At 51.2% G+C, this 23,897-nt stretch overlaps 10 protein-coding genes across 10 annotated transcripts; 5 read left to right on the top strand and 5 right to left on the bottom strand.

Annotated features, from left to right (window-relative positions):
* Positions 1–562: 562 nt before the first annotated feature.
* A1O9_11414 (uncharacterized protein) lies at positions 563–994 on the bottom strand (the record flags this gene model as incomplete). Its single annotated transcript, XM_013399707.1, has 1 exon — positions 563–994. One exon carries the CDS (start codon positions 992–994, stop codon positions 563–565), a length of 432 nt encoding a protein of 143 aa, XP_013255161.1.
* Positions 995–4,759: 3,765 nt separating this feature from the next.
* On the top strand, positions 4,760–5,905 carry A1O9_11415 (small subunit ribosomal protein S2; the record flags this gene model as incomplete). Its single annotated transcript, XM_013399708.1, has 1 exon — positions 4,760–5,905. One exon carries the CDS (start codon positions 4,760–4,762, stop codon positions 5,903–5,905), a length of 1,146 nt encoding a protein of 381 aa, XP_013255162.1.
* A 773-nt stretch (positions 5,906–6,678) lies between these two features.
* A1O9_11416 (uncharacterized protein) lies at positions 6,679–7,899 on the bottom strand (the record flags this gene model as incomplete). The annotated part of the gene is made up of 4 exons (XM_013399709.1): positions 6,679–6,729; positions 6,782–7,275; positions 7,329–7,575; positions 7,630–7,899. The coding sequence occupies 4 exons, from the start codon at positions 7,897–7,899 to the stop codon at positions 6,679–6,681; spliced, it is 1,062 nt and encodes a 353-aa protein (XP_013255163.1).
* A 1,143-nt stretch (positions 7,900–9,042) lies between these two features.
* A1O9_11417 (uncharacterized protein) lies at positions 9,043–10,173 on the top strand (the record flags this gene model as incomplete). Its single annotated transcript, XM_013399710.1, has 1 exon — positions 9,043–10,173. One exon carries the CDS (start codon positions 9,043–9,045, stop codon positions 10,171–10,173), a length of 1,131 nt encoding a protein of 376 aa, XP_013255164.1.
* Positions 10,174–12,863: 2,690 nt separating this feature from the next.
* A1O9_11418 (MFS transporter, AGZA family, xanthine/uracil permease) lies at positions 12,864–14,710 on the bottom strand (the record flags this gene model as incomplete). Its single annotated transcript, XM_013399711.1, has 8 exons — positions 12,864–12,992; positions 13,053–13,365; positions 13,423–13,646; positions 13,696–13,752; positions 13,808–14,159; positions 14,221–14,314; positions 14,369–14,558; positions 14,621–14,710. 8 exons carry the CDS (start codon positions 14,708–14,710, stop codon positions 12,864–12,866), a joined length of 1,449 nt encoding a protein of 482 aa, XP_013255165.1.
* A 1,103-nt stretch (positions 14,711–15,813) lies between these two features.
* A1O9_11419 (uncharacterized protein) lies at positions 15,814–17,700 on the top strand (the record flags this gene model as incomplete). The annotated part of the gene is made up of 3 exons (XM_013399712.1): positions 15,814–16,112; positions 16,164–16,735; positions 16,796–17,700. The coding sequence occupies 3 exons, from the start codon at positions 15,814–15,816 to the stop codon at positions 17,698–17,700; spliced, it is 1,776 nt and encodes a 591-aa protein (XP_013255166.1).
* A 295-nt stretch (positions 17,701–17,995) lies between these two features.
* A1O9_11420 (DnaJ like subfamily C member 2) lies at positions 17,996–19,392 on the bottom strand (the record flags this gene model as incomplete). Its single annotated transcript, XM_013399713.1, has 2 exons — positions 17,996–19,048; positions 19,099–19,392. 2 exons carry the CDS (start codon positions 19,390–19,392, stop codon positions 17,996–17,998), a joined length of 1,347 nt encoding a protein of 448 aa, XP_013255167.1.
* A 351-nt stretch (positions 19,393–19,743) lies between these two features.
* A1O9_11421 (uncharacterized protein) lies at positions 19,744–20,133 on the top strand (the record flags this gene model as incomplete). The annotated part of the gene is made up of 2 exons (XM_013399714.1): positions 19,744–19,978; positions 20,036–20,133. 2 exons carry the CDS (start codon positions 19,744–19,746, stop codon positions 20,131–20,133), a joined length of 333 nt encoding a protein of 110 aa, XP_013255168.1.
* Positions 20,134–20,245: 112 nt separating this feature from the next.
* Positions 20,246–21,373, bottom strand: A1O9_11422 (pre-mRNA-splicing factor slt11; the record flags this gene model as incomplete). Its single annotated transcript, XM_013399715.1, has 1 exon — positions 20,246–21,373. One exon carries the CDS (start codon positions 21,371–21,373, stop codon positions 20,246–20,248), a length of 1,128 nt encoding a protein of 375 aa, XP_013255169.1.
* Positions 21,374–22,127: 754 nt separating this feature from the next.
* Positions 22,128–23,350, top strand: A1O9_11423 (sterol 24-C-methyltransferase; the record flags this gene model as incomplete). Its single annotated transcript, XM_013399716.1, has 2 exons — positions 22,128–22,384; positions 22,450–23,350. 2 exons carry the CDS (start codon positions 22,128–22,130, stop codon positions 23,348–23,350), a joined length of 1,158 nt encoding a protein of 385 aa, XP_013255170.1.
* Positions 23,351–23,897: the final 547 nt, after the last annotated feature.

The following is a 23,897-nucleotide window of genomic DNA, read 5'->3' on the forward strand; positions in this document are numbered from 1 at the left end:
CTATACGACAGGATTCGGAAGTCGCAACCCGTGGGTCGAGCTCCTGCATTATCGATCGTTTTGTCCAAATGATCAATTCAGTACGGAGTACGGAGTACCCCCCAGATCGAATACTTGGTATGAAAGACACCTTTAGAAACTGCCTGGAGAACTCGTGTCTTGGTACTCCGTATACGATAGTAGTATTTATGAGTAGGTTTTGATACTGATTTGATTGATCGTGCAGATGAGAACTGGCTAGTCCCAAAAGAAAGCATGAATTCGCTAGGTACAGCTGGTTTAGCCGATACAATGTGCATTCACCAGCAATGGACAAGATTATAACCGGGGACACACGCCCGGGAGAGGGGATATCAATACATAAAAAAAGGGAGAATCGTTCGTTTTTCACACCTGCAGCTAAATCGAACACATGACGCCAAATGCTTCTTGCTGCTCACGGCAACTAATTGGGTTGGAAGGCATCCTCTCACATGCATATTGACCCTGACCGCGGTGGTGATGGAGAGAGTGCGAGGATGGATGGATGGATGGATGGATTGATTCAAGGTGATGCAATAATCTAGAGTCCGAAGAAGAAGCCGGCGGCGGCGGCAGCAGCAACAACACCCTTGTTCAGGACAAGAGCATCGACGCCGTTAAGGGAGCTCCCAGTCTTTGTGGCACTCCCTGATGAGGAGGTTGATGTGGAGGAGGAGTCGGTTGAGGATGCATCGTCTAGGTATTCAGAGCCACCGTCACCAGTGCAGGTGTTTCCGGTCGGGCAGCAGCCGTAGACGCCGTTGCCGCCCTTTTGACATTCAGTGTTGGCAGCACATCCACCCTCCAGATCGGGACAGCAGGTATAGGTGGTGGGAATGCAGAATTCACCACAGACTTTATCGCCTGAGGCACACTGGGTGGCGTTGCCGCTGGTTGCACGGCCGAGGAGGACGTTCTCGTTCCAGGCCGAGACCAGGAAAGGAAGAGCGGCAACGAGGAAGAATGAGCGCATTTTGAATAGTGTGTTGTGTCTGGTGTTTGGTTCGAATAGATATCGATTAAGGGAGTGTCGGAACTCTTTTGCGTCTTAAGACCGGCTTAGTTGGTAAAAGATGAGTTGGTCAAAGAGAGGACGCCCTGGATTACTGAGTGGGCAAGCTCAAAAGATTGACGATGAGTCGAATATGTAAAGGCGGAGTGTTGAAGTTTCACGGGGCAGGGGAAAATCAGAAAGAACAAGCCGCGCTGGGGAGGGGATGGGCACACGATATGTACTTCGTATTGGGGCAGCCAACGGCTTGAGCGACTCACGACTCACCACACAGATTGCAATCTGGACTGTCCTGTCAAGCACGCCGAGCTGTACCAAGCTGTCTCTAGAGCAGCGGCGTGAAGCCAGAGGGTAGCGAAATGCTCCGCTTCTTTTCCAGACTGGCTGCTACCAAAAGTGGCTTGACGGTCCGGCGCAGGAACAGCTCAGGAACAGGTCTATGCGACTAGACGCGGGCCAGAGATTGCGGCGTCGAGGTAAGCTCACGAGACACATGGCGCGTCGAGGGCCAAAGTGTGATGTGAGTGGTTAGATTTGATGGGTTGGCAAGGCTGGGCCAGTAAGAATAGTCGGCCGGCTAATTGGGTCACCTTGGGTGCAAACCAACCCCCGATCCAAAAGATGATTTGGAGGTTGAGACCACAAAAGATGGCACTCGTAGACAACCAAGCAGGGGCAGGCGAAAGACGGCGAGGCAACCGTCTTCAGATGGTCTGGACGTAGCATGAGCGCCAGTCAGGGGGGCTGGAACCGATGCTGGTGGTATTGATTGCCAAGGTTGAGCCAGCCAGATTCAGGAGATTGGATAAAAGTGGAGCCTTGGCTGAAAAGGGGGGCTTAACAACCGCAACCTCCCTGACCCTCGTCAACAGCCTCACCAAAACCTTGACCATCCTTTTTGGTTGCGCTAGCACCAGTGGCGTTATCCTGGGCTGTCTCATCTGTCAAATTTTAAATTCTTATTTCTTGTCGGTGGGCTACGCCTGCTTTCTTCCTAGTTCCGCCCGACTCTTCTAAATCTGCAAGACATCAGTCACAGCGGGGTTTGCCATCATCGCGGCATGTCGTAAGAACTAGTACAGACTATCATGTGAGGATCCATACTCCGTACATGACCACCCACTAGGGCGATGGTGGTGGAAGTTCACGCAGCACGGGGACTCTGCTTAAACATGTTGACAGCAGCCGAATTCTCGGTATCGGCGCCAGTACTTCAGTCGCATCTACATGCAGGCTTTTCGGATCCTCAAGCACGAGGTATCCATATAAAGTAACCAGTGACCAGCATCTCGCTGGAATATCTATTCTTAGATTCCAACCTGCCGAACTCCACAACATCCACGGATACAAGTATCGTTATCATTCAGCTTCTCTATATTCTGTACGTGCTACTGATTACTGATATCTGGTCAACGTCAGTAATTGGCATGGCGTATTCCTATGCATACTCGCCGAGCGAGAGGGCATCGTGATATGGTTATTTGATAAGCACGTGTGATTATTAGCTCCTATACTGGAAATTTGGCTATAGATGTTCACAAATATCGTCCTGGCCTGAACGACTACCTCCAACTCGAATTGAATATGACACTAATTTGATAATACAGTAACAGAATTCCAAAGCGGACCTCACGGTATCCAATCCCCAGCTAGACGGAGAAGAATCTGTCAGTCAAGACTCTGCACCTCCGTAACCACTATCAGCAGCATCGTCGAGTGCCTGGTTCACCAACGCATCTGCTTCTTGATTCCACTCTCTTCCAACCCTCCAGAAGCGGACTGCCATGTCTTTCTCCAAGGACTTGAGTGTTTCGTTCATCTCCCGGATCACATCGCCATGTTCCACAGCAGTGCCCTTTCTGGTCACGAATCCGTTCCTTTCCCAGCTCCAGATCCATTCACCCATCGCTCTGGCTACGTAATCCGAATCCAACTTGATGATGATTTCTCGCCAGCCATCCAGCTCACCACTGGTCCTCATGCCTTGAATTATGCCGAGGGCTTTGCGGACAGCTTCAAGCTCAGCACGAGAGCTAGTCTGGGGAGCCTCCTGCTCGAGTAGACCATATTGGTTGCGTGGACAGTCTGGGCCGAAAAAGACGCCCCACGCTGCTCTAGATTTGCTGTCGGACCTATTATTGCCACGGGAGCCACCGTCAACTGACAGAACAAGTGACCTCATCCGAGGTTGCCAATGAGCTCCAGGGAATGGAAAATTGTACAGTCGGCCATACTGCCACTTCGGACTGTACTTGACTAGCTGGTCCGGCTCAAAGGTTTGTCGACCATAACGTCTGGTCTTCTTCGGGTTGAAGTTCCGACGTGGACGATCCTATAATGGTTCACCAGTCAGTAAGTAAGGCTGTTTATGTCCAAGAAAATCACTGACGCCTAGGTCCGCTTGGTCCGCCTCCATTACAAAAGGAAAGCTAAACGAGTGACTGTTTTAACGATCGGGAAATACTGAGTGCTATCGAGGCTTTGAACAGGCTGATCGTAGTGACAATTCAGGTACACCTGGTCTTTATGTCTAGATGCCATCTCTTCAACCCAGCCGGAGCTTGGCACGCGAGGCATCCGAGAGATCAAACATTCGCCAAACGTGGTTGTCAGTGGAGATTTCAAACATCACAGCACCTGAGAAAGGGCGGTCATGATGAAGCAGCGGTAGAATGCAGACAATTCATCATCATTTGTTTCGTGTTGGTAGGATGCCGCCACGGATAGGTGATTTTCCGAGGTCTATGGCTCAAGGGGGTTTCGTGTTTGAAAATGATTCACTCTGCTGGCTAGCAACGGCCAGTAAGCGGCCAACTGTATCACCTTCCACCGTAGCTGTCAAGAGATTAATTCTTCAAAATGCATTCCAAGGACCATCTAGTAGGTCACATCTCACGAAAATTGTTTGATAGCCAATGCAGGAGGGCGCCGGATATATCGCGAAGGTGCGTGTTTGTACCATCTGGGTTCTACTGGACGAGGTACCACCCTGTGCGAGGTACGCAATTGCCCGATCGTCCACTCACCAAATAGACATCACGTGTCGCCCCGCCGCACCTGCCAGATGTGGGTGGAAACAAACATGCCAAGATACCACAGCTAGTAGCACCTTGGCGTTCTAGTCAATCCTGCGGGACTCTTATCCGTGTGCATTTTCCCAGCCTATCACTTTTTTACCATCACCTTGCCTTGAGCAGAGTTTCGGAGAGAAAGTCTCACTTCGGCAAGTGAGATTATAGCATATACAGGACCTCTTAGCAAACATGATGAGCCTGATGTCAAGAGGCAGAGTCACATCGAAGCTCATGCAGTCCTCGTACTGTACGGAGTAGATGTTTCACTAGTTTGGTGTCACGTGCTATAGTGGGCATCTGCCAAGTTGTATCCCTGGACCTTTGGCTAGAAGCTTTCAAAGCAGTTCTAGCATTCATTCCCAGTACTTCATGAAAGCTGATCGTCATCAACGAATATGATAGTCAGACAGTTTTGCGCCCGGCATGGTAGGAGGACCTTGTGAATGATTCAAGAACCAGCTGACCTCGTGCAGGGCGAACCGTTCTTTCTCAATCAGCGCCGAATTCACACCGATCCGCATCAAGCATCAATGTCGACAGTCCCAAGTTCCAGTCATCGGCCGGGGACAAAAAACCAACAGAGTCCATACCAGGCCATCCAGATGAGCCTTCAAGTATTCTTGACACCACAGAAAAGCCGCCTACCGCGGCGATGAGACGGCTCAACGATGCAATCGAGTCGAGCGCGAATCAAGTGAAGGGCCTGCGAGCTCAAGTACATGGATTTTCTCACGCAAACCGAATCATGAAGCTGGATGATCTCACTACGACATACGAAAGGGAGAAGCCATCGACGCAAACCAACGCCGATAATCCAGCAAATGTTCCCTTCGACCCCCATACGATCAAACCTACCAGATGGCCACGAGACCCAGGGTTCGTTGACTACTGGCCCAAGTACAAACAAAATCTCCACGAGCTGGATAGATACTTTGCAGGGTACATGTCACAGAAACAGAAAGGCACGGAAAATATCAACCGCTACGACCCTTCCAAGAACGTCACTCACCCGCCAACGCCAGACGGGCTCACGCTCCCCATGCTGCTCGCCAACCAAACCCATCTGGGCCACGCCACGTCTCTGTGGAACCCCGCCAACAGCAGCTACATCACTGGCGTGCGAGACGGAATCCACATCATTTCTCTTGACATCACGTACGCATACCTCAAACGGGCGGCGAAAGTCATACAAGAAGTCGCGAAGCGCGGCGGGATCATCCTGTTCGTAGGCACAAGAGACGGGATGCGCGACATCATCGTCCGGGCCGCCAAGGAAGCCCAAGGCTATCACATCTTCGATCGCTGGGTGCCGGGCACACTGACGAACGGACAACAGATCCTAGGTCGATGTGCGGTGCAAGTGGTGGATCGGCATGACAAGAAGATCGACCAGTACGACGACATGCTGTCGCAGGGCCGCCACCAGGTGATGCGGCCGGACCTGGTGGTGTGCTTGAACCCCCTCGAAAACGAAGTCCTGCTGCACGAGTGTGGCCTCTTCACCATCCCGACCATCGGCATCATCGACACCGACGCGAACCCGACCTGGGTTACGTATCCCATTCCCGCAAACGATGACTCACTCCGGTCTGTCGCCTTGATCGCGGGACTGCTGGCCCACGCCGCAAAGGAGGGACAGAGGCAACGTATAGAAGCGGCCGAGGCCGGCAAGACCACGTACCAGCTTGATCACGTCAAGCATGCCCTAGACAGGGCCCAGACCCTGGTCGAGATCGATGTCCAGGAGAACCCGAACAACGACCAGAAGCAGGCCACAGAGGCTGCAGCCCAGGCGTAAGATGGTTAGAACATAGCCATGATCCTTGCCTCAAAACGATGGTATTTATAGTCTCTTCGTAGATTAAACGAGGTGGCTGACTCATGGACGGGATGTACCTCAGAGGTGCAATTTTGTATCAATACAACATGCTATCAAAATGGAAATGGAAAATTTGGCAGGCAGAGGGCGCATAGATTGAAGCCCTGTATAGCGCCTTAGAATCTCGACATGGCACCTTTCCATCTACAGCATGAACGTGCCCACAGGTTGACGTACCGATTACTATCATCGCAAAGGTACTTTTTATCAAGGCAGACACTAATGTCATGGATGAGAGCATCTTGTAGTTTTGGGTGCTTGGAAGACGTTGATCTATTCAATTAATTGCACGGCTTCGAATTCTGCGGATCGAGGGAGGCGGCTGAAGAATGTAAAGCGTTAACTCAAATGTACGCATGCACGCCCCCGCGGAATCTTCTCAACTTGGAACCATTTGTTCCTTGGACGGTAATCAGACAGATCTGGGCAGGCACAGCAGAACAGGGACCACAATTTACCAAGATGCCGTTTGAAGAAGAAATAATCATAGAAATTCTGCTGTCTCAAGGGCAACTTAGTTCTGTCCTAATTCCCGAATTCCCAAAAAAGGCCCCATGATCAAAGCTAGGAAGTCCGATCTTTCTGTTCGTTGACATTCCCTCTGCTGTCGCTGCAATTCTTTTATGAACGAATGGAGCAAGAGTACTCTCCTCACCTGCGAAACACTCGCTGACCACCTTCATCTGGTCACGTCATAGTAAGGAATCGAGGCGAGTGAAGACGCTGAGGCAGGCAGCCACAACCTATTTGACCTGTCAGTCTATAGTTAATGGAGTGGAAGAGCAACCGTCTTACCTCAAGCTGTAATTCCTTGTCCTTATTCTTCTCCACCTCATCAGCGATCACCTGGCCGATGTTGGCACCTATGCCCTGACCACCGCCAGCTCTCTTCGCAAACGGCCACTGGCTGTATTCAGCAAGTAATTCGTCCACTTGTGCAAAGGCCCTTTCTCGTGCCTCATGGCTCATGGTAACGAGTGCGTTTTCCAGGACGTTAGCTGCATATGAAGCGCAGACCATGCTTACCGTCCGCAGCATTCGGAAATCGAGTTCGGCCGGGAGAAACTGCGAGGGAGGAAGAACAACGGTGCGATTTGAGCACACATTCCGAACTCTTTTGCGAATCTCATCTTTGGCAGCAGCATCGACCACGGGATGTGTGGCCATATCGAAAAGCAGGAAGTTCCGCTTCTCGGTGCGGAGAATACCTTTGTCGACGAGGCCTTTCGCAAGGCGCTCACGGACTTGTTTCAATTGGTAGCCAATTTTCATCAGGTTCCACGTTTCGCCTGCATATCGTTAGCTCGTGATTGCGCCCAAGGGTAGTGGACGAAGGGCTCACCGCTCATGAGATCAATCCACGAGCTCACACTCATCTTCTCGCTTGTTTTCATCATTTTGAGGGCTTCGTCGAGGAGAACTTCACCAGTAAGGGTGTCATCGATGACTTCGATTATCCGATCGGCCAAGGGGAATCGTCGTCTGGAAGAATCATTCTGCATACTGATGCGTCCCCGAAACGCAAGCTCGATAACGATGCAACCTCGTAAAGCGTATGAGATGTTATCGTTCCAGAAAGACAAGTAGCCCTATGCTCAGCTCCGTCAATATGAGTCCTTGGCTCTGGACTGCCGTTACCATACCTGCTTGTCCTTCAAACCAAGTAGTAGGATATCCTCCATCAGGGTCAATTTAGGTTGTCTACTCCGTTCTTCGCTCTCACTGATGTCCCTAGGATCGTATGCAATCTTGTGCCCGTTCTCACTATTTTCATACGCGGTTTCGGGGGACCGATCATTGTAGGCTTTCTGGGCAGGGGAAGTGACACGACTTGAGGACGATTCATCTTCAGTATTGGGAGCAGTTGCACCTCCACCACCACGCCGCCGCGTGAGGCCTCCTTGGGAGGCCATCAGAGTGGAGTCAGTGCCTCACTGGTGGCAAAGCGGTTGAATAGAGCGGCGGCTTCGCGAAGGATAAGAGGAGTTGTGTGTCTCGTGTGCTGCCGCTGGAGGGCTGACGAGGCAGGGCTGCAGAAGTTTCAACCACAGCTATGGGATTTGTTGCAGCGTCAGGCTAGAGTCGAGAAGATAACAAAAAGATCAAAGAGTGACTATGAGGAGGAATGGCAGCAATGTTGAATCTCCCAATTGGTATAACGTCCTCAAGCGACAACTTTATTGCGATTGCTGGCTGCGTCTCGTTTGGGACATTCGGGCAATTGAAGTCGCGCCAAGACCGACTTACAGTAGAGTGGGCACTGGGCATCTGGTTTGCAAGCGGGCAGGCACGCATGTCACGACCCACGCCTCGCGACTCGCGACTCGCGCAAAGGGAGATCTGGCATATATCAACTTCGTCACTGCAGGACTCAATTTGACCTGCCAGCGTCTGATTGACATCAACCCTGTTTGTACGAAATGAATTTTGCAGCCTGGTCAAATGTCAGAGACTCGCTCAAATAATGCCGCCCAGGCACCCAGGCAACCCCCGTTACCAAAACGTACTCGTAACTTTTGTAAGTCATACTCACCCTCACAACCCCGTCCTCCGCCTCGTCCTGCCAATCACCTACCTGAAGACTTTCCCTGTTTTTGGGCGCGAATTCTCGTATCACACCACAACCGAGCCACAACGGCCTCCGGCATTGCCACCTCCGCAGTTGACAGAAAGAATCGAGAATCAAATCGAACTTTGCCCCTCGCTGGCCCATTGCCCATGTCGTCACATGCATGCCGTTTGTTCATTGGATACGGCCCGTCAGCGGCTGGGTATAAAACTGTTGACCCCATCTGCAGCTGTGTGCTCCGTACGCACTCCGATCTTCTCATCCTACCTAAGATCGATCTGCTTCCTGGAAACGCTTTCAGTCAGGTAAGCATTGAATTAAAATCGCGAAATTACCAAAGGGGTTCTTTCGGACAATCTATCAGCAAGCCCACAGGTGCAGAATACCTTGTATATCTGGTTGTGCCCGAAAAGGCTTGTAAGCACGCCGGATGCGGATATCCGAACCCTGGAATTCCAGAGAAGCTGTTGCAATCTAGCCCGACAGAATGGCTGACAGAATTCCGCTGATCACGCTTGAGGAACACTTTGTCTCCAAAACCATAGTGAACTATTATTCTTCCCAAAACAAGGAACAGCCGATGCCCGAAAAACATAATCACAGTATGGCGAAACTACTCGAACTCGGCCCCAAGCGACTGAGGTCAATGAACAATGGCAGAGTCAGCATACAAGTCATTTCACACCGACCAAACACTCTAGCGCTCCCTCCTGAGATCTGTACTGCCGCCAATAACGAGCTCCACGATGCCATTCAAAATTGTCCCGATCCAACCCGCTTCGCTGCCTTCGCAATGCTTCCGACAGCGTATCCAGAAGCTGCAGTCAAAGAATTAAAACGTTGTGTCGAAGAACTTGATTTCGTTGGCTCGATGATCGACAATACGACTAATGGCAGATACTACGATGACGAATTCTTTTGGCCCATTTTCGCCGCACATGAGCAGCTCGATGTGCCTGTGTATCTGCATGGTGCGCCACACGTGCTAGAGGACTCCTCTTCATTTCATGGGAATTACCCATCCAACGTCTCAGACTTTCTGGCGAACCATGGCTTTGGCTGGCACTCAGAGGTGGCGCTGCATATCTTAAAGCTCTTCGCTTCACGTCTTTTTGACAAATATTCTCGTTTAAAATTGATCCTGGGCCATATGGGCGAGCATCTACCGTACACACTAGAACGGCAGCACCGGTTGATTCAGAAAACCTGGCCGCTTGCCGCGCGGCCCCAGCGACACTTGTTGCAAGTTTGGCACGAGAATATCTACGTGACAACGAGCGGGATGTTTAGTCTAGCTCCAATGGCATGCTTGATACATATGTGCTGCGCGGACAAGGTCCTCTATAGCGTGGACTATCCGTTCTGCAGCAACGAGGAAGGACTGAGTTTCATATCTGGCCTGCGGGACAGTGGCATGATCAACGATGACGATTTCACAAGCATTGCCCACAAAAACGCCGAACGCTTGTTGGGATTACGTGTTCCCGATAGTAACAGTGTCGGGCTGGACATCCACAAGGATGATGCCCGATTGAGGCCTTGGTTGAGTGAGGACAGCGCCAATGGCGAACTCTTCCCACATAGTCCTTTACAGTCTGTCCGGGAGCAGGCTGAATGAAGTCTTACCATGGAGAGCACCTGGGTCAAAGTCACCCTGGGCTTCCTGTGTGTGGAGTGCTGGCCTTTTCCCGCTCCTGTGTCCAGTGAGGGGCAGTCACTATTATCACACGTGCCGAGGGTCTTGCTCGGGTCCAATTTCATGACATCCAATTTCTCAACTCGTCAAGACATTGGCCACCGGTATAAATGGCATATGCGATTAAATGAAGTTATTTCTGGCAAAGTTCGCCTTCAGAAGCCCCAGTGTTGCTCGGTTGTCAAGATTCTGAGCCGCCATAGAGCCGCGGTTGCCGACATAAAAGCTCCTAGATGCAAGAATTTCAAAATATGATCAAGGACAGCCAAAGACTATCTAAAGTGGTCGGGCTGACCACTGCAAGGCAGAAGCATAACTCTCGCAGACCTCATCATAGCTGGCTAGCGCTTCTCGTGCAATCAGCCTTGCAGACAAACGCAAGCCTGATCACGCACATGTCGTAGGCGAGTTCCAGAAGATCCCAATAAGCGATCTGACCAATGGAACGTCCCATTCAGGAGATCACGTTTGATTAGCCACAACGGCTTTGTCATTGGGGGTAGAAATGACGAGGTAGTTGAGTGGCTAGTAAATGGATCGTCCAGCACAGCCTTGCTGCGCCTCATTGCGCCACGATACGCTCAACTACCAATCAGCGCTAAGCTCACCTGCCACATTCTCCTCCCTAATCCCACTTCCACTCAACTTCCTCGCTTGCTTCCAGTTCACTCCGGGGGGATTCGGTACGAATTCAGGCAAGCGGGACATAATCCAGATGATCCCTAGCGTTTGCTCAGCTGTCATGTCCCTGGAACTCGGCGGGCTGTGGGGGATATCGCATTGACGCCTCCTTCTGGTACGTGGCTCTTAGTTCCCACCATGATAGGCACCCCATGACAAGTATGTTCCCAAGTATATATATTCCCATTCCTTCGCTGTCTGTGAGTCATCCTTCATTATCATCCTCAAACATCATTGGTCCAGAACAAAGCTTGAACAACATCTCTCGCACAATCTCTGCATAACAAACCAAATCACAATCTTCTCACTTTCCAATCAAAATCCCAAGAAAACATGTCCGGCCAATACAACTCTTACTACGCCTCCACCAACGGTTATGACAACCACTACCAGTCCACCTACCCATCATCAGGCTTCTCCCAGCCCCAGCCCTACTACGCCGACAATAGCAGAACATACCAAGCACAAGACCAAAGCTACGGCTTCCAAAACCAACAACCCTCTCCCTACTACCAATCACAGACAGGCGCCAGTGCTGCCGACTCATATTACTACAATAACAACCAACAACAACCTGGACAGATGAACGCCGACGGCACACAAGACCGCGGCGTGCTCGGCGCAATGGCCGGCGGTGCCGCGGGGGCGTATGCTGGACATAAGACGCGAGGCCACGGCGTGCTGGGCGCTCTGGGCGGTGCGATCTTGGGGTCACTGACCGAAGACTACGCGAAGAAAGGCAAAAAGAACAAGAAATTCAAAGGCGGTCCGGCCTCCGGCAGCAGCATTTTCAACCAGGTCTCTTCCTCCCTGAAGAAGTAAAAAGACCTGGGAGCTCAAGAGTATTTATTTTGCTCAGCAAAGTACCGAGTTAAGAGGTGTTTGAGTTTTTCGACAAAAGAGTTCGAAAGGAGGGAAAGAGAGAGGGGGGGGGGTTGTGTCGGCCGAGCAGGCGTTGGGTACGAAGCGAAGCTGAAAGTATTCTTTTTTATCCTCCCTTACCCCACATCCATCCATCCTCATCAACGATCTCCAGAGAACATTTTTCCTGTCTCTCATAGCTGGCGCTTGAGAGCCCCTCCGGGATTCTTTCTTCTGAAGAATTGAGGTTGGAGATCTGGATTGGAGATCCTGCTGCCACACTCACACACGCATACCTTGGGCTTTTCGGGTTTGGCGTCATTTCCAGCGGCATGGAGTTTTATTTCACATGAGCGTTGGGGGAAGGATGCATTCGGCGTTCTGAGTCGGAACCGTTATCTATTTCCATATATGTAGCATTAGGTTTGTATCTCAAAGTACTCAAGCTGCGAATTTAGCTTTTTCCCCCCGCAGGAAAACGGTTTTAACCACGAACAAATATTGACACATTTTCAACGTTAATGAAATGCCTATTCTGGAACATCATCCACCCATTTCCGTTCTTGTCACGTTGTTCCCTTGCTCATATCATTCAAAGCGTGAAACCTCCCGTACCCGATCCGCAGATTCAATATCACGCCTGGAAGGACTGCCCTGCTTGGTCAGCTCAGTGATGTGTACTGTGGTGGTGGTCTCGTTTTCGCTTGCAGAGTCCGATTTTTGTGTGGCAGAGGCGGCGGCCGACTGTCCATGCCAGAAGCTCTGGTGGCTCCACTTCGAGGCTCGTAGGAACCATGGTGCGTTCTTGCCTCGGAGTTTATCTGATCAAGCCACGGAGGAGAGTTAGAATATTTTGCTTTTCATCTAGAAGAAGAAAAGGCAAAGGGCGTTAAGCGAATCTTACAGGTCCAGTATTCACGCTGCTCGTAGTCAGCTGGGGTGAGCCTGCCGTTGGTCGTTAGTTTCACCAGGGCAGGGACACCGTTGAGAACAACGTAGGTCATGACGCCACTGGGCAACAAAGGTCAGTCAATCCAAACTGTCGTGCAATAGTATATCAACGGAGTTCCTTACGCGATGAGGCCGTAGGCAACCGAATAGCTGAAAGGAATGAAAAGGAGTGTAACGGCGGCAGGAAGAGCATCTCCTGCATAGGCCCAGTTGACTTCAACCATGGAACGAAGCATGAGGCAACCAATCTATAGTTCAGCAATTAGTAAGACTGGTGGCTAGGATTGGACTTCACTTGGGCCACCTACCAACACCAATGCACACCCTGTAGCCCAGGTAGGGATGTTGCTGAATATAGGAGCGAAGAACAGCGAGACAAAGAAGAGGAGGCCGGTGGTCATAGCTGTCAAGCCAGTTCGTCCACCCTCAGCGATGCCTGCGCCCGACTCAACGAACGCGGTAACGGGAGAGGATCCAAATAGGGAAGCGATCGAAATGCATATCGCGTCTGTGCAGAAAGCAACTGTTGAGCGGGGGAAGGAGCCATCAGTGGGATCAACAACTCCTGCAAATCGGGCCATGGAATATAGTGTGCCAGTGGCGTCAAGAATGTCAACATATCTAGGAGGATTTCATTAGCATCGTTTATTGAAAGTCCAGCAGGATAAGAACACTCACAAGAAAGTGAAAAGAGCCAGGGCAAAATGAGCACCAGTAGTGCCGGAAAGGTCCCACTCTTGAGCGACGAGGGTGTCTTGGATCGCATGGAAGCCAACGACATTCTTGAAAAAGTCAAAACGATCGTCGCCTTCAGGTGTATGGGGGAAATATGTGAAGGAAGAGTTGCGAGGCCATGACATGATCGAGACAATCGCAATACCATAGAAGATGGCTCCCCGAACCTAGTCATGGTCAGTCTCGACAACACCACGCAAAGAGAATAAAGTTTACTTTGTACATCATCAAGATGGCGCTAAGGAAACCGCCGCAGCAAATACCTATCCATACCTAGAGGAAGATCATGAGCAAGAAGGACAATGGGGTTCATGTAAAAGAGACTCACTGTTGAACTCAGCATCTTGTGGCTGGTGCAGGCACCAAACTCATCCATGTACTGAGCAGGGCATCCACCAAGGTCGGTAGGATGATTTGCTGAGCCCGTGATGAGTCCGACTCCTCCTGTGGAGGACAAACCAATAAGTGCTAGGAAGAGTCCAATGCCCGAAGTGGCAGCAATCTTGAGCGAGGATGGGACAAGCTTCACGAGCCATTGACGCATGCCTGTCAGAGCGAGGAACACAAAGATAAGTCCCTCGACGAAGACAGCAGTGAGTGCAAGCCTGTACGGGACAGTGCCTGAGCCGTGGAAGCCGACGACTTGGTACGTAAAGTAGGCATTCAAACCCATACCAGGTCTGTGGAAGTTGTCAATGATCGATCTGGCATGCTTAAATGGTGAGAGTTAGGAAAACTTACGCGAGACAAACAGGCAAGTTGGTCAAGAAGCCAAAAGTGAACGAGGAGAGTGAGGCAATGGCAGCGGTAGCCGTAACCAGATCACGTTGAATACCTGGCATAGATCAGGCCTCTTGCTATGCAAATATCGGGACAGGCGGGTTCTCACCTTGGACACAGACGGTGTATTCCACATTGTCCTTGCAGATAGGATCTGCTTCCCCGCCATTACATACGCAAGTGCCTCCTGTTTGGGAGATGATGGAGGCATTGACTGCAATGATGTAGCACATGGTCATGAAGGTTGTGAAGCCAGCACCAAGTTCAATGGAGAACTTGGCTCCTTTGATCTCCCTCTCCTAGAAAGTCACGACTCAGCATCCTGCCCTCTAGCCTGTAACTTGCTGGACCCAGAACTTACATGGCCGCTGCCCTCTAGTCGGAAGACCCTGCCGAAGGTAGTCCTGGCAATAGACCGGTTGAGATTTTCGATGATAGCTGCGAGGCCCATTGTGAAAGAAAGAATCAGGATCAAGACTCAAGGCCAATAACGCTAACTCGATGACTAGTCAAGAATTGAATGACACTTTCTGAGATCTTCCAAGTCTGCTGAAGGGAGTAGATGTACTTAAGCGAGGCGATCCTTTCGGCCTTTTTCCTGGGGCTCTGGCATCAAGTCCATTTCCCTGGCAGTTGTGAGAAATCTCCACCACATCGTGTTTAGCTCAATATCAAGAGGCCGTGTTTTGAGCGGAAAACATGCTCCTAAAAGGCTTGAGGCAAGGGTTATCCATCCTGGGTTCACGTTCTTCGTAACGCCATAAAATTTCACAACTTCAGCCGCTCTCATAGACTTCGGTTCCTGAATGACGTTCGTCATGCTCCTGTGCATGTTCGTGCATGTTCGTGCATGTTCGTGCCTGACAGCAGTCAAGAAGCTGGTGAGGACCGAGTGTGTGGCTGAAATCTAGACCCCCTGGGGCCCTCAGCACAAGCGATTACGGGAGAGATCCAATCACAACTTGGTATGGGCGGGAACGAGCAGGCCGAGGATTGCAAAGTTGGGGAAGCCAGGAGTTGTTGTTGAACAGTTATGTTGTCAAAGATCCCGTTGGACGCCACACACATGGTTTTGACATAATAATGCACGCCGGTTCCTGGTCTAGAGGATAGGGGGCAGCTGAACTTGGTCGCAAGGTTGATCTTTTGGAAGTCTTTGATGCGGACTTGGACTCGCGTATCCTTGGCTTAAGATTCGGTTAAGACCTCGTCTTCGCTTTCTCAAGGTCAGTGGGCCTCCCTGGGCCCAATCGGGCACGTTCCCTACACCGGGTATGCTTTCTTATGGCTTGTTTTCGTCTTCACTATCATCAAGCCATGATAAAAGTCTAGGCCATCGCCAGGATTTGGCGTCGGAAACACGAGCTCGCTCCCAATTCGAAGTCCATGGGTGGTGTGACATGATTATCGAACTCTGTTTCCAAGTGCAGATGTGTCCTGCAGGGAGCACTACGAGGTGCAGGGAGCGAATCCCAGAATAATTTCATTCAATTACCAAGCATGTGCCCGGGAGGGTCTTCAGATCAGAGACTTTGCCAAACCTAGTCGCCCAACATGTTCAACGTCGCTTGCAAAGATCCTCTCGATGCAGAGAAGGTGGGAGAACGACGGGCTCGCAAGACGAGGGAGGCAAAAGAGGTCGTTGACGGCATCAACGATGCATTCAGCAACGTCTCGGTGTCGGGGCGAACCGCTGATACTCCTTCCTTTGCATTCAGCCCTCCACCATCGGGCAGGTCGTCGAGGACCTCTGTGATCAGCCCCAGCTCTCAGCACTCTGTGGACAGCCAAGAGAACAAGATTGGCTCCTTTCGTGACTATTTCAGCGTCAAAAGTGCTTCCACAGCAGCCAGGTAAGGTTTGACTCTTTGTTTGAGGAATTCCCGTATTAAACAGCGGCACAGCAGACCAGCAACAAGAAACAAGCAGCAACGGGAGCCAGCTCTTGAGGCCGCCTTCAACCCATTTGGGAGGCAATCAAGAGCATCAGACATATCATCGACGAGGTCAACTGGAGAGTGGAATTATGCCGTCTCATCAACCACCAGCAACCACCAGGTCGACAGCTCGTCTCACAGGTCACCTCCCCTGTCTCGCCCAAACTCGGTACGGGTACATGAGGTAGAAGGACCGCAATCAGTCCAATCAGTCCAATCAGTCCAGACACGCTTAACGAGTCCTCAGGATGGTCCCAACCCCTGGAAACGGTTTCAACGCTCACTCAAGAAGATTGAGAAAGCAAACGACCAAACTGCTTCTGTCAGGCTCACCGAGCAGTGGCCAGTGGACGATGACGATGAAGAGATGATGTACGAGTTCGACTACGAAACGACGATCTGGGCACTTGTACGTGCCCAGAAGTTATCCAATCGACAGCTCCCAACCGAGGGCATCTTCCCAGTCCCTGCCGGCCTGTCTAGCACAGACAAGGAAACTTTCCATAGAGCAAATATCCTGCATCTGGGCACGGTCAGAGGTAAGTCGAGCCCATGCTCATGTGGCGTGATGATATCGTCCTGACAAGTTTGCCACACAGGATCACCAGAAAGCTGGTATCTCGGGACCAAATACACAGACACCGTGGTCCACAGCGTGGGTTTCAAAGATCTCCCATTTGATCTGGCCTCATCCAGCTGGGGATTACCGCCGAACATTCTGCTTGAGCAATGGTCCGAGTTTCCTCGCCTCGACTATGTCGACGCCATTTTCGATAATGTCGTCATTGCGCACCACCTGTTCGAATCCATCAAATGCACTTTATGGCCGGTGCTCATCGAGGAGATATCCCGAGTGCTCTCTCCTGGAGGCCTGATGATCGTCTCGATCATGGATGCCCTGCCGCAGCGTGCAGGTCCTCTCTTGGACTACTGGACACACCAGAACTTGAACATGAATGTTCTGCGAAAGTTCATGGTCCACCAGCCGAGCTTGCTATTGCCTTCGTGGGTGGAAGAAGATGGCCACTTCTGTCAGGAACTCATTGAACGTGTCGAGTTCCCGTGCATGCCCGCACTTGAAAATACCAACAAGCAGGCTGAATCACACGGAGGCGGCAGGGGTCATACTCATAAGAGACGGCAGTCGTACACCTCGGTATTACCAACCGATCGACTCGGTCGAATCGTCGAAGTATCGGAGGTTCGCACGGCAGGTAGCACATCCGGTGCAGAACCACATTACTTAGCATCGTCTAGAGCCGGGTGGAATTTTTACGAGCGGCTGTACTCTTCATTCTTGTCTCCGTCGACACAAAAGCAGAGTTATGGCTCCTTTGCCGAGTCCCAACCTGAAGGTCTCAAGCGAGACTGGTGGACCAAGATCGACGATGTGCGCAAGGAATGCTACGCCCAACAGCCTTACTTTGAGATGGCGACCGTTGTCTACCGACGTGTGCAACCAGCTGAGCTCAGGATGAAAGAGCAGACGGGCCAACAGGGCTGAGGGCTGTTAAATGCTCCATAGTGTTTCACGCTTCATGATTTTCTGACAAAGCTTCTGAATTGGAGGATACCCATTGACCTGAATATATGTACATCTTAGCAAGTATGGAAGGAAGGTGTTCGTGGCGATAGAAATAATATTTTGCTTTTGACCGAGGAAACAGACCAACCGAAAAAATAAAACTTCATCTCGGGTTCATGTCAGGGCTGTCTATCGATCGCTAAACTGGAGTAAACACCTCATCCTCTTCTACTGTTCGTATTGCGGTACATCAGGTGTAGAGGTGTCCGAGGAATCATTTGAAGACCTTCAAATCTGCCGCTTTCAACTTGCCAGCACCAACCAAAGCACCAGTAGTGGCACTGAATGTTGCCTTGACCTTGGCGGCATCCTTTCCTGCAACATTCAGTTTGGACACCAGATCTGCCAACTCGTCCGCGTCAATGTTACCCAAAATTCTGTCAACATCGTCCAAAACTTCGTCGATTTGCTTAGGACTAGCCTCGCCGCCCTCTGCAAAGTAGTTGACATCTTTGACGCTGCCTTTGACGACCCGCTTGTTCTTCTTGACAGCATTTTTGGCTGCCTCCTTGGCCTTCTTGCCTTGTTCTTTCTCGGCCTTGGAGCGCTCCTCGTCCTCTTTCTTCTTGCGCTCTGCCTCTTCAGCAGCCTTGGCCTTTTCCTCGGCCTCGCGCTTGGCGGTAGCCTCCTTCTCCAGCCTTTTCTTGTTCTTGTTGGCGTTGGCCGCTTGACGGAATTTCTTGATGCGCTCGTCAAAGCCGAGGCAGTCGTCGACCAATTTGCGTAGACGAGCGATATCTTCGGTCTTGCGCTTGCGGCGAGCATTGGCATTCTTCTTTTCAATGTGGCGTTTGTGGTCTCGTCCTTCATTGTCGTCGGGCACATCCTCGTCGAGATACTCAAATGTGCGCCACGAGTCGAAGTTGTACCAGAAATCATAGAACTCCTCGACCTCCTCCTTTGTGCTGTTCTCATCACCTAGAACGGGTACGGGATTTTTCTTGCTGAATCGGCCCTCGCTCTGGAAAACAGCGTTCCATTTCTTGTAGAATGCTCCTGCTTTTTGCATCTCTTTCTTGGTGGGTGGTGCAACATCTGCCTCTTCATCGACCGAGTCGAATTGGCGTCGCTTGACGGGGTCTGTAAGGATTTCGTGGGCACGCTGGATACACTTGAAGAAAGAGTCATTCTCGTCATCCTGGCCTGCGGCAGCTTTCTTGTCAGGATGGTGTTTCAAGACCTTCTTGCGGTGAGCCTTCTTGATTTGTTCGTCCGTAGCCTTGAACCGATATTTGGATAGACCGAGCACGGCGTAATGATCTTGTCCCTGTTAAATCGTCAATCATGTGGTTGCGAATAAGTTCCGACTCAACCGACCTTCCAGTCTTTGGCATCTCGTGCCAGCATTAAGGGATCTTCAGGCTCACTGATCTCACCATCGTCATCGTCCTCTGACTTCTTGACCTTGGATAGAGCCTGAATGCGGTCGTCCTCAGAGAAAGTGCGACCATGACGTTTGCGACGGGCATAGGCAAGAAATTGGGCACCGTAAGGCTCAATCTTTCGGTTGATCGGAGCGGAGAGTTTTCCTAGTGATTTGAAGTGAGGATTTGCATCGCTGTCTCCTTTCCAGTCCGCGGACGGAGGAGGAATGGCTGCTGCTTCGGCCATTGTCTCTACTCGGTATCGAAAGTGCCCCCTGGTGAATGGGTAGGGTGTCTGACTCGACCGGCGCTTGAGAGTCGAGTAGAAGTGAGTTCGACTTCACAAAATAAAAAGTGTATGGGAATCAAAAAAATTCCAGCCTTACGGCCCCTCAACAAGCTCCGATTGGCTCGCTAGACCTTCCAGCATGACCTCCATACAAAACTGACATCAGCCGGGAAGACGGCGATGCAGCTTGTCGCCCAGTGCAGCTGTACGGGTACTTATACGATATATCCGACTCCTCGACCAATACTACGAGCTATCCAATATCTTCAAGAGACAGACTGTCAATTAAACCGATCTATCACTGCGCAGATGGCACTCGCCGCATACAGACATCTGCTTCGAGCAACACGTATCGCATTCCAGGGCGACTTCCCGCTTCTGCATGCTGCCAGGACGCAGGCACGTGCTGGTTTTGACAGTCTGAGTTCCCTAGACCCTGCTTCTGAGGAGGCTTCCAAGGGAATAGCCCATGCCGAAGGTGTCGCACAAGTTCTCAGACACAATGTCGTTCAAGGAGAGCGACAGGGAGACTCTGATATTTTGAGTAAGTTGACAATCTGTGGTGAGTTTGAGGCGAGGCCTAAGCTAACCTTGGTTCTAGAATTAAACATACACGAAGATACAGAGCGAGGCGACAATGATACGATCAAGAACCCATTATGCAAAGGTGGAAAAGTCAAGATGGCTGGTGGATCGTGAAATCAAAGAGTTATGGTTGACAAGCACTTGATACCCTGTTGGCTCGACCATGGAAACATGTTCTCTTGAACGCCTTGCTCAAAATGTACAATACTTTCCGACCATTCGAATCTTAGTCACCTGCAAGACTGGCATAGGTCACCTCTCCTTGTCCCGGCGGAGGTGCGACAACTACATCGGAGCTTTCTTCTTCTCCAGCTCCCTCAATCTGGCCAGCACCGCCTGATTGAATAGAGGCCCGCCCACCTTGGGCGTTTTTGATAGCGGCAGCTGTTTGTCTACCTTCTCTAGCCCACTCCAAACGCTGCTCGCGATCCGTGTTGTCAAGCGGTTTAGGCTTGCCCCATCTGATCCGCAAAGGGCATCCTTGGACGACAGCTTTCCCTTGACACTGCGCAGCAGCAGCTTCAGCTCCTTCTCTTGTGGCATAGTTGACAAATGCACAGTGTGCTCGGTGGGAACAGACCAGAGATCGGATCTGGCCAAAGGGAGTGAAAAACGTGCGAAGGGCATGCTCGGGTAAATCATCTTCAACGCCTGTAACGAAGAGAGACGTTATGTTGGGATCAACTGGAGGCAGATAATCTTCTGGCTGCGGAGGCCTTGCAGCCCCGGCCACGGATCTGGGACCACCAGGGCCTGAACGGGAACCACGCTGGTTGCTGCTGCCTCTTCTCGAATCTGATGTGCGTACTGGGCCTGGTCCAGTTGTAATCTGCTTCTGTTCGTTCGAAGTAGCAGGGTTTTCTGCCTCTAAGCGTCGCTGCTTCTTGTAGTATGGTTCACTATTTGCCAGCCTTCTCAATAGATCGCGGGCCTTCTCATCAGTCTTCTCGTATGCTTCGACTGCGCCACGACCTTCCTCGAGTTCTTTCTCGTGTTCCTGTGCATAGTACTCGCGGTTAATGGTGGACTGGGGACCTGGTGCGACCATTTTCAAAGCGGCGTCTCGAACAGTGATGGGCAGCCCGAACGACAGGTCGAGCATGCAGCACTGACAGCAATTCTTCAGACGAGCACAAGTCAGACAGATATTGGTTCGTCTGGTTCGAGCGGTTCGGTCGGCCTTCCAGCGGAAAACGGTGAATGGTCTGGTGCAGATCTTACATTCGGCGCCATGTTCTTCCTTTAGCATTTGGACATAAGGGTTGTCTGGGAGGCAGTTCTCGCAACTGGAGGGAAAGTCGGTGGTTTCCCAGCCAGAGCGATTTAGGTCCTGCTTGATCTGAGGTGGCGGCATGGCAGATGAGTTGAGGTGTGGAAAGGAGGGATGGGAAGGATAGTGAAGCGTGAAGCACAGCTTTATAACTCAAAACGCGACGAGGGCCTGACAAATGGAATGGAAGTGTCCAGTAGTGGGATAAACAGCCTTGCGCATGGCAAAATCTCTGCCGACGTCAGGCTGAGGCTGCCACATGCACACGCACAAGGGGAAGGTCTAGCGAATATGCAGCAATGGCACGTGACTACGGTGATTGCAATTGCAGAATGCTCATTCCGAGAAATTGCCAAACACCCCCACCCAAACCCCCCTCCCCCCCAGCACTAGCTCCTACCCTTGCAATCAATCAATGATCGCTTGCTGCGCTGCACCCCTGCCAAGGTTTTGATGGACAAATTACGATTGGCTAGGGGTGGCCAACTGGGGCGTCGCTGGCTCGCAGCTTCCTCTCTCCGGATCGTGCCATATTTTTTTTGGTGGGCAGACTCGGCTCGGGTCCTCAGGCCCTCTGGCCCTCTGGCTTTACACTCTGGCTTTGGCTTCTCGCTCGCCGCTCCCTTAGTAAATTGCTGCACTCCGTACGGATCTCCTAGTCCTTACCCACGCCGCTCTTTTCACACTCGTATAACTCATTCATTCCTTCGGATCGCCTACAATCCGAGCGTGTTCCTGACCGCCTGTCCCTCTTTGGATTTCAACGTTCTTAAGTAGCCTCAACACTGCTTCATCTGTTCGTCTCCCTGTCTTCTAACCCTTGCCATCAACGTTCAAGATGGCACCAGCAGCAGTTCTCTCCACCCACACCCTCGAGGCAGAGGATCATGCCCGCGATGCTTCCTTCAACAAGGCTCTCCATGGAAAATCCTCACAAGCACGTGGAGGACTTGCTGCAATGCGCAATAAGGACAAGGCTGCACAGAAAGCCGCCATTGACGAATACTTCAAGCATTGGGACAACAAAGCCGCTACTGTTGAGACGGAGGAGACCAGAAAGGCCCGCAGGGACCAATATGCCACCCTGACTAGACAGTATGTTTCCCCGAACCTCACCTCACCTCGCCCCTGCAAATCTCGTACTAAATTTTCGCCGATAGTTATTACAACCTTGCCACCGACTTCTACGAGTATGGCTGGGGTACTTCATTCCATTTCTGCCGATTTGCTTATGGAGAATCCTTCTATCGGGCGATTGCCCGTCACGAACACTACTTGGCCCTGAAGATGGGTATCCAAGAGAACGCTCGAGTATTAGATGTTGGCTGTGGTGTTGGAGGGCCTGCTCGTGAGATGATCAAATTTACCGGTGCCAACGTGGTTGGCTTGAACAACAACGACTATCAGATCGAGCGATCTCTGCGCTACGCACAGAAAGAGGGCATTGCTCACAAATGGTCCGCGGTTAAGGGAGACTTCATGCAAATGTCGTTCCCCGAAAACAGTTTCGATGCAGTCTATGCCATCGAGGCAACAGTACATGCCCCAAAACTACAAGGTGTATACGAGCAGATATACAAAGTTCTCAAGCCTGGGGGCGTTTTCGGCGTTTACGAATGGCTCATGACCGACAATTATGACAATGACAACCCGGAACACCGAGAAATTCGACTCGGAATCGAGCAAGGTGATGGCATCTCCAATATGGTCAAGGTCTCGGAGGGTTTGGCTGCCATTAAGGCTGCCGGATTCGAGCTTGAGCACCACGAGGATCTTGCAGAGCGGCCAGATGCCATTCCGTGGTACTATCCTCTGGCAGGCGAACTAAAATTCATTTCCAGTCTCGGTGATCTGTTCACAGTCGCCAGGATGACGTGGTGGGGACGAGGATTGATGCACAAACTACTTGGCGTTGGTGAAAGCTTGAGGGTAATGCCCGCTGGCACACAGAAAACAGGTGACAGCCTTGCGCTGGCAGCTGACTGTTTGGTGGCTGGAGGTAAACAGAAGCTGTTTACCCCGATGTACCTGATGGTGGCACGCAAGCCATTGAATGCATAGAACGGGCTCTAATCCGGTGATTGATGGCCCAATGGCGCAGGCGTTTGGATCGGTCCATTTTCCAGGCTGACAAGCAGCTATTTTTGCTAGAGTACGAGCTACTCGGATATCAGCAGACTGTACATATTGTATGTTATGCCACGATCGATGGACGGTTGGAAGGTATCGGAGCTGAGAGTTGGTTGATTGAGATCAGCTCATAATTGTAATGCTTGGCATCCCGCAACAGCAGTAGTGACATGTCTACCAGGTGCTGGGCCGGAGCAGTGTGCATTGTGGACACTTGCCCTCGTCCACTTGGTGCAGGGATTACTATCTCACGACAACGACTTGAAAAAAGGGGATCGGCCAATGGATCAGCGGTTGGAGCTGTTCCCATTCGTACTGTCATACATTTGAAATACAAGTATTATGGATAAGATATCGTGCATCACCAAGGTATCTGTTCTGTATATGGCCATCCCACAGCGCCTCAGCTCGTCTCCTTCGAACGATATGCTGTCTCTCTTCGTAAGCTCTAACCTATCGAATCGTAACTTGGGGGCCA

Source organism: Exophiala aquamarina (genome assembly GCF_000709125.1).
Source record: "Exophiala aquamarina CBS 119918 chromosome Unknown aczIA-supercont1.17, whole genome shotgun sequence".
Lineage (NCBI taxonomy): Eukaryota > Fungi > Ascomycota > Eurotiomycetes > Chaetothyriales > Herpotrichiellaceae > Exophiala > Exophiala aquamarina.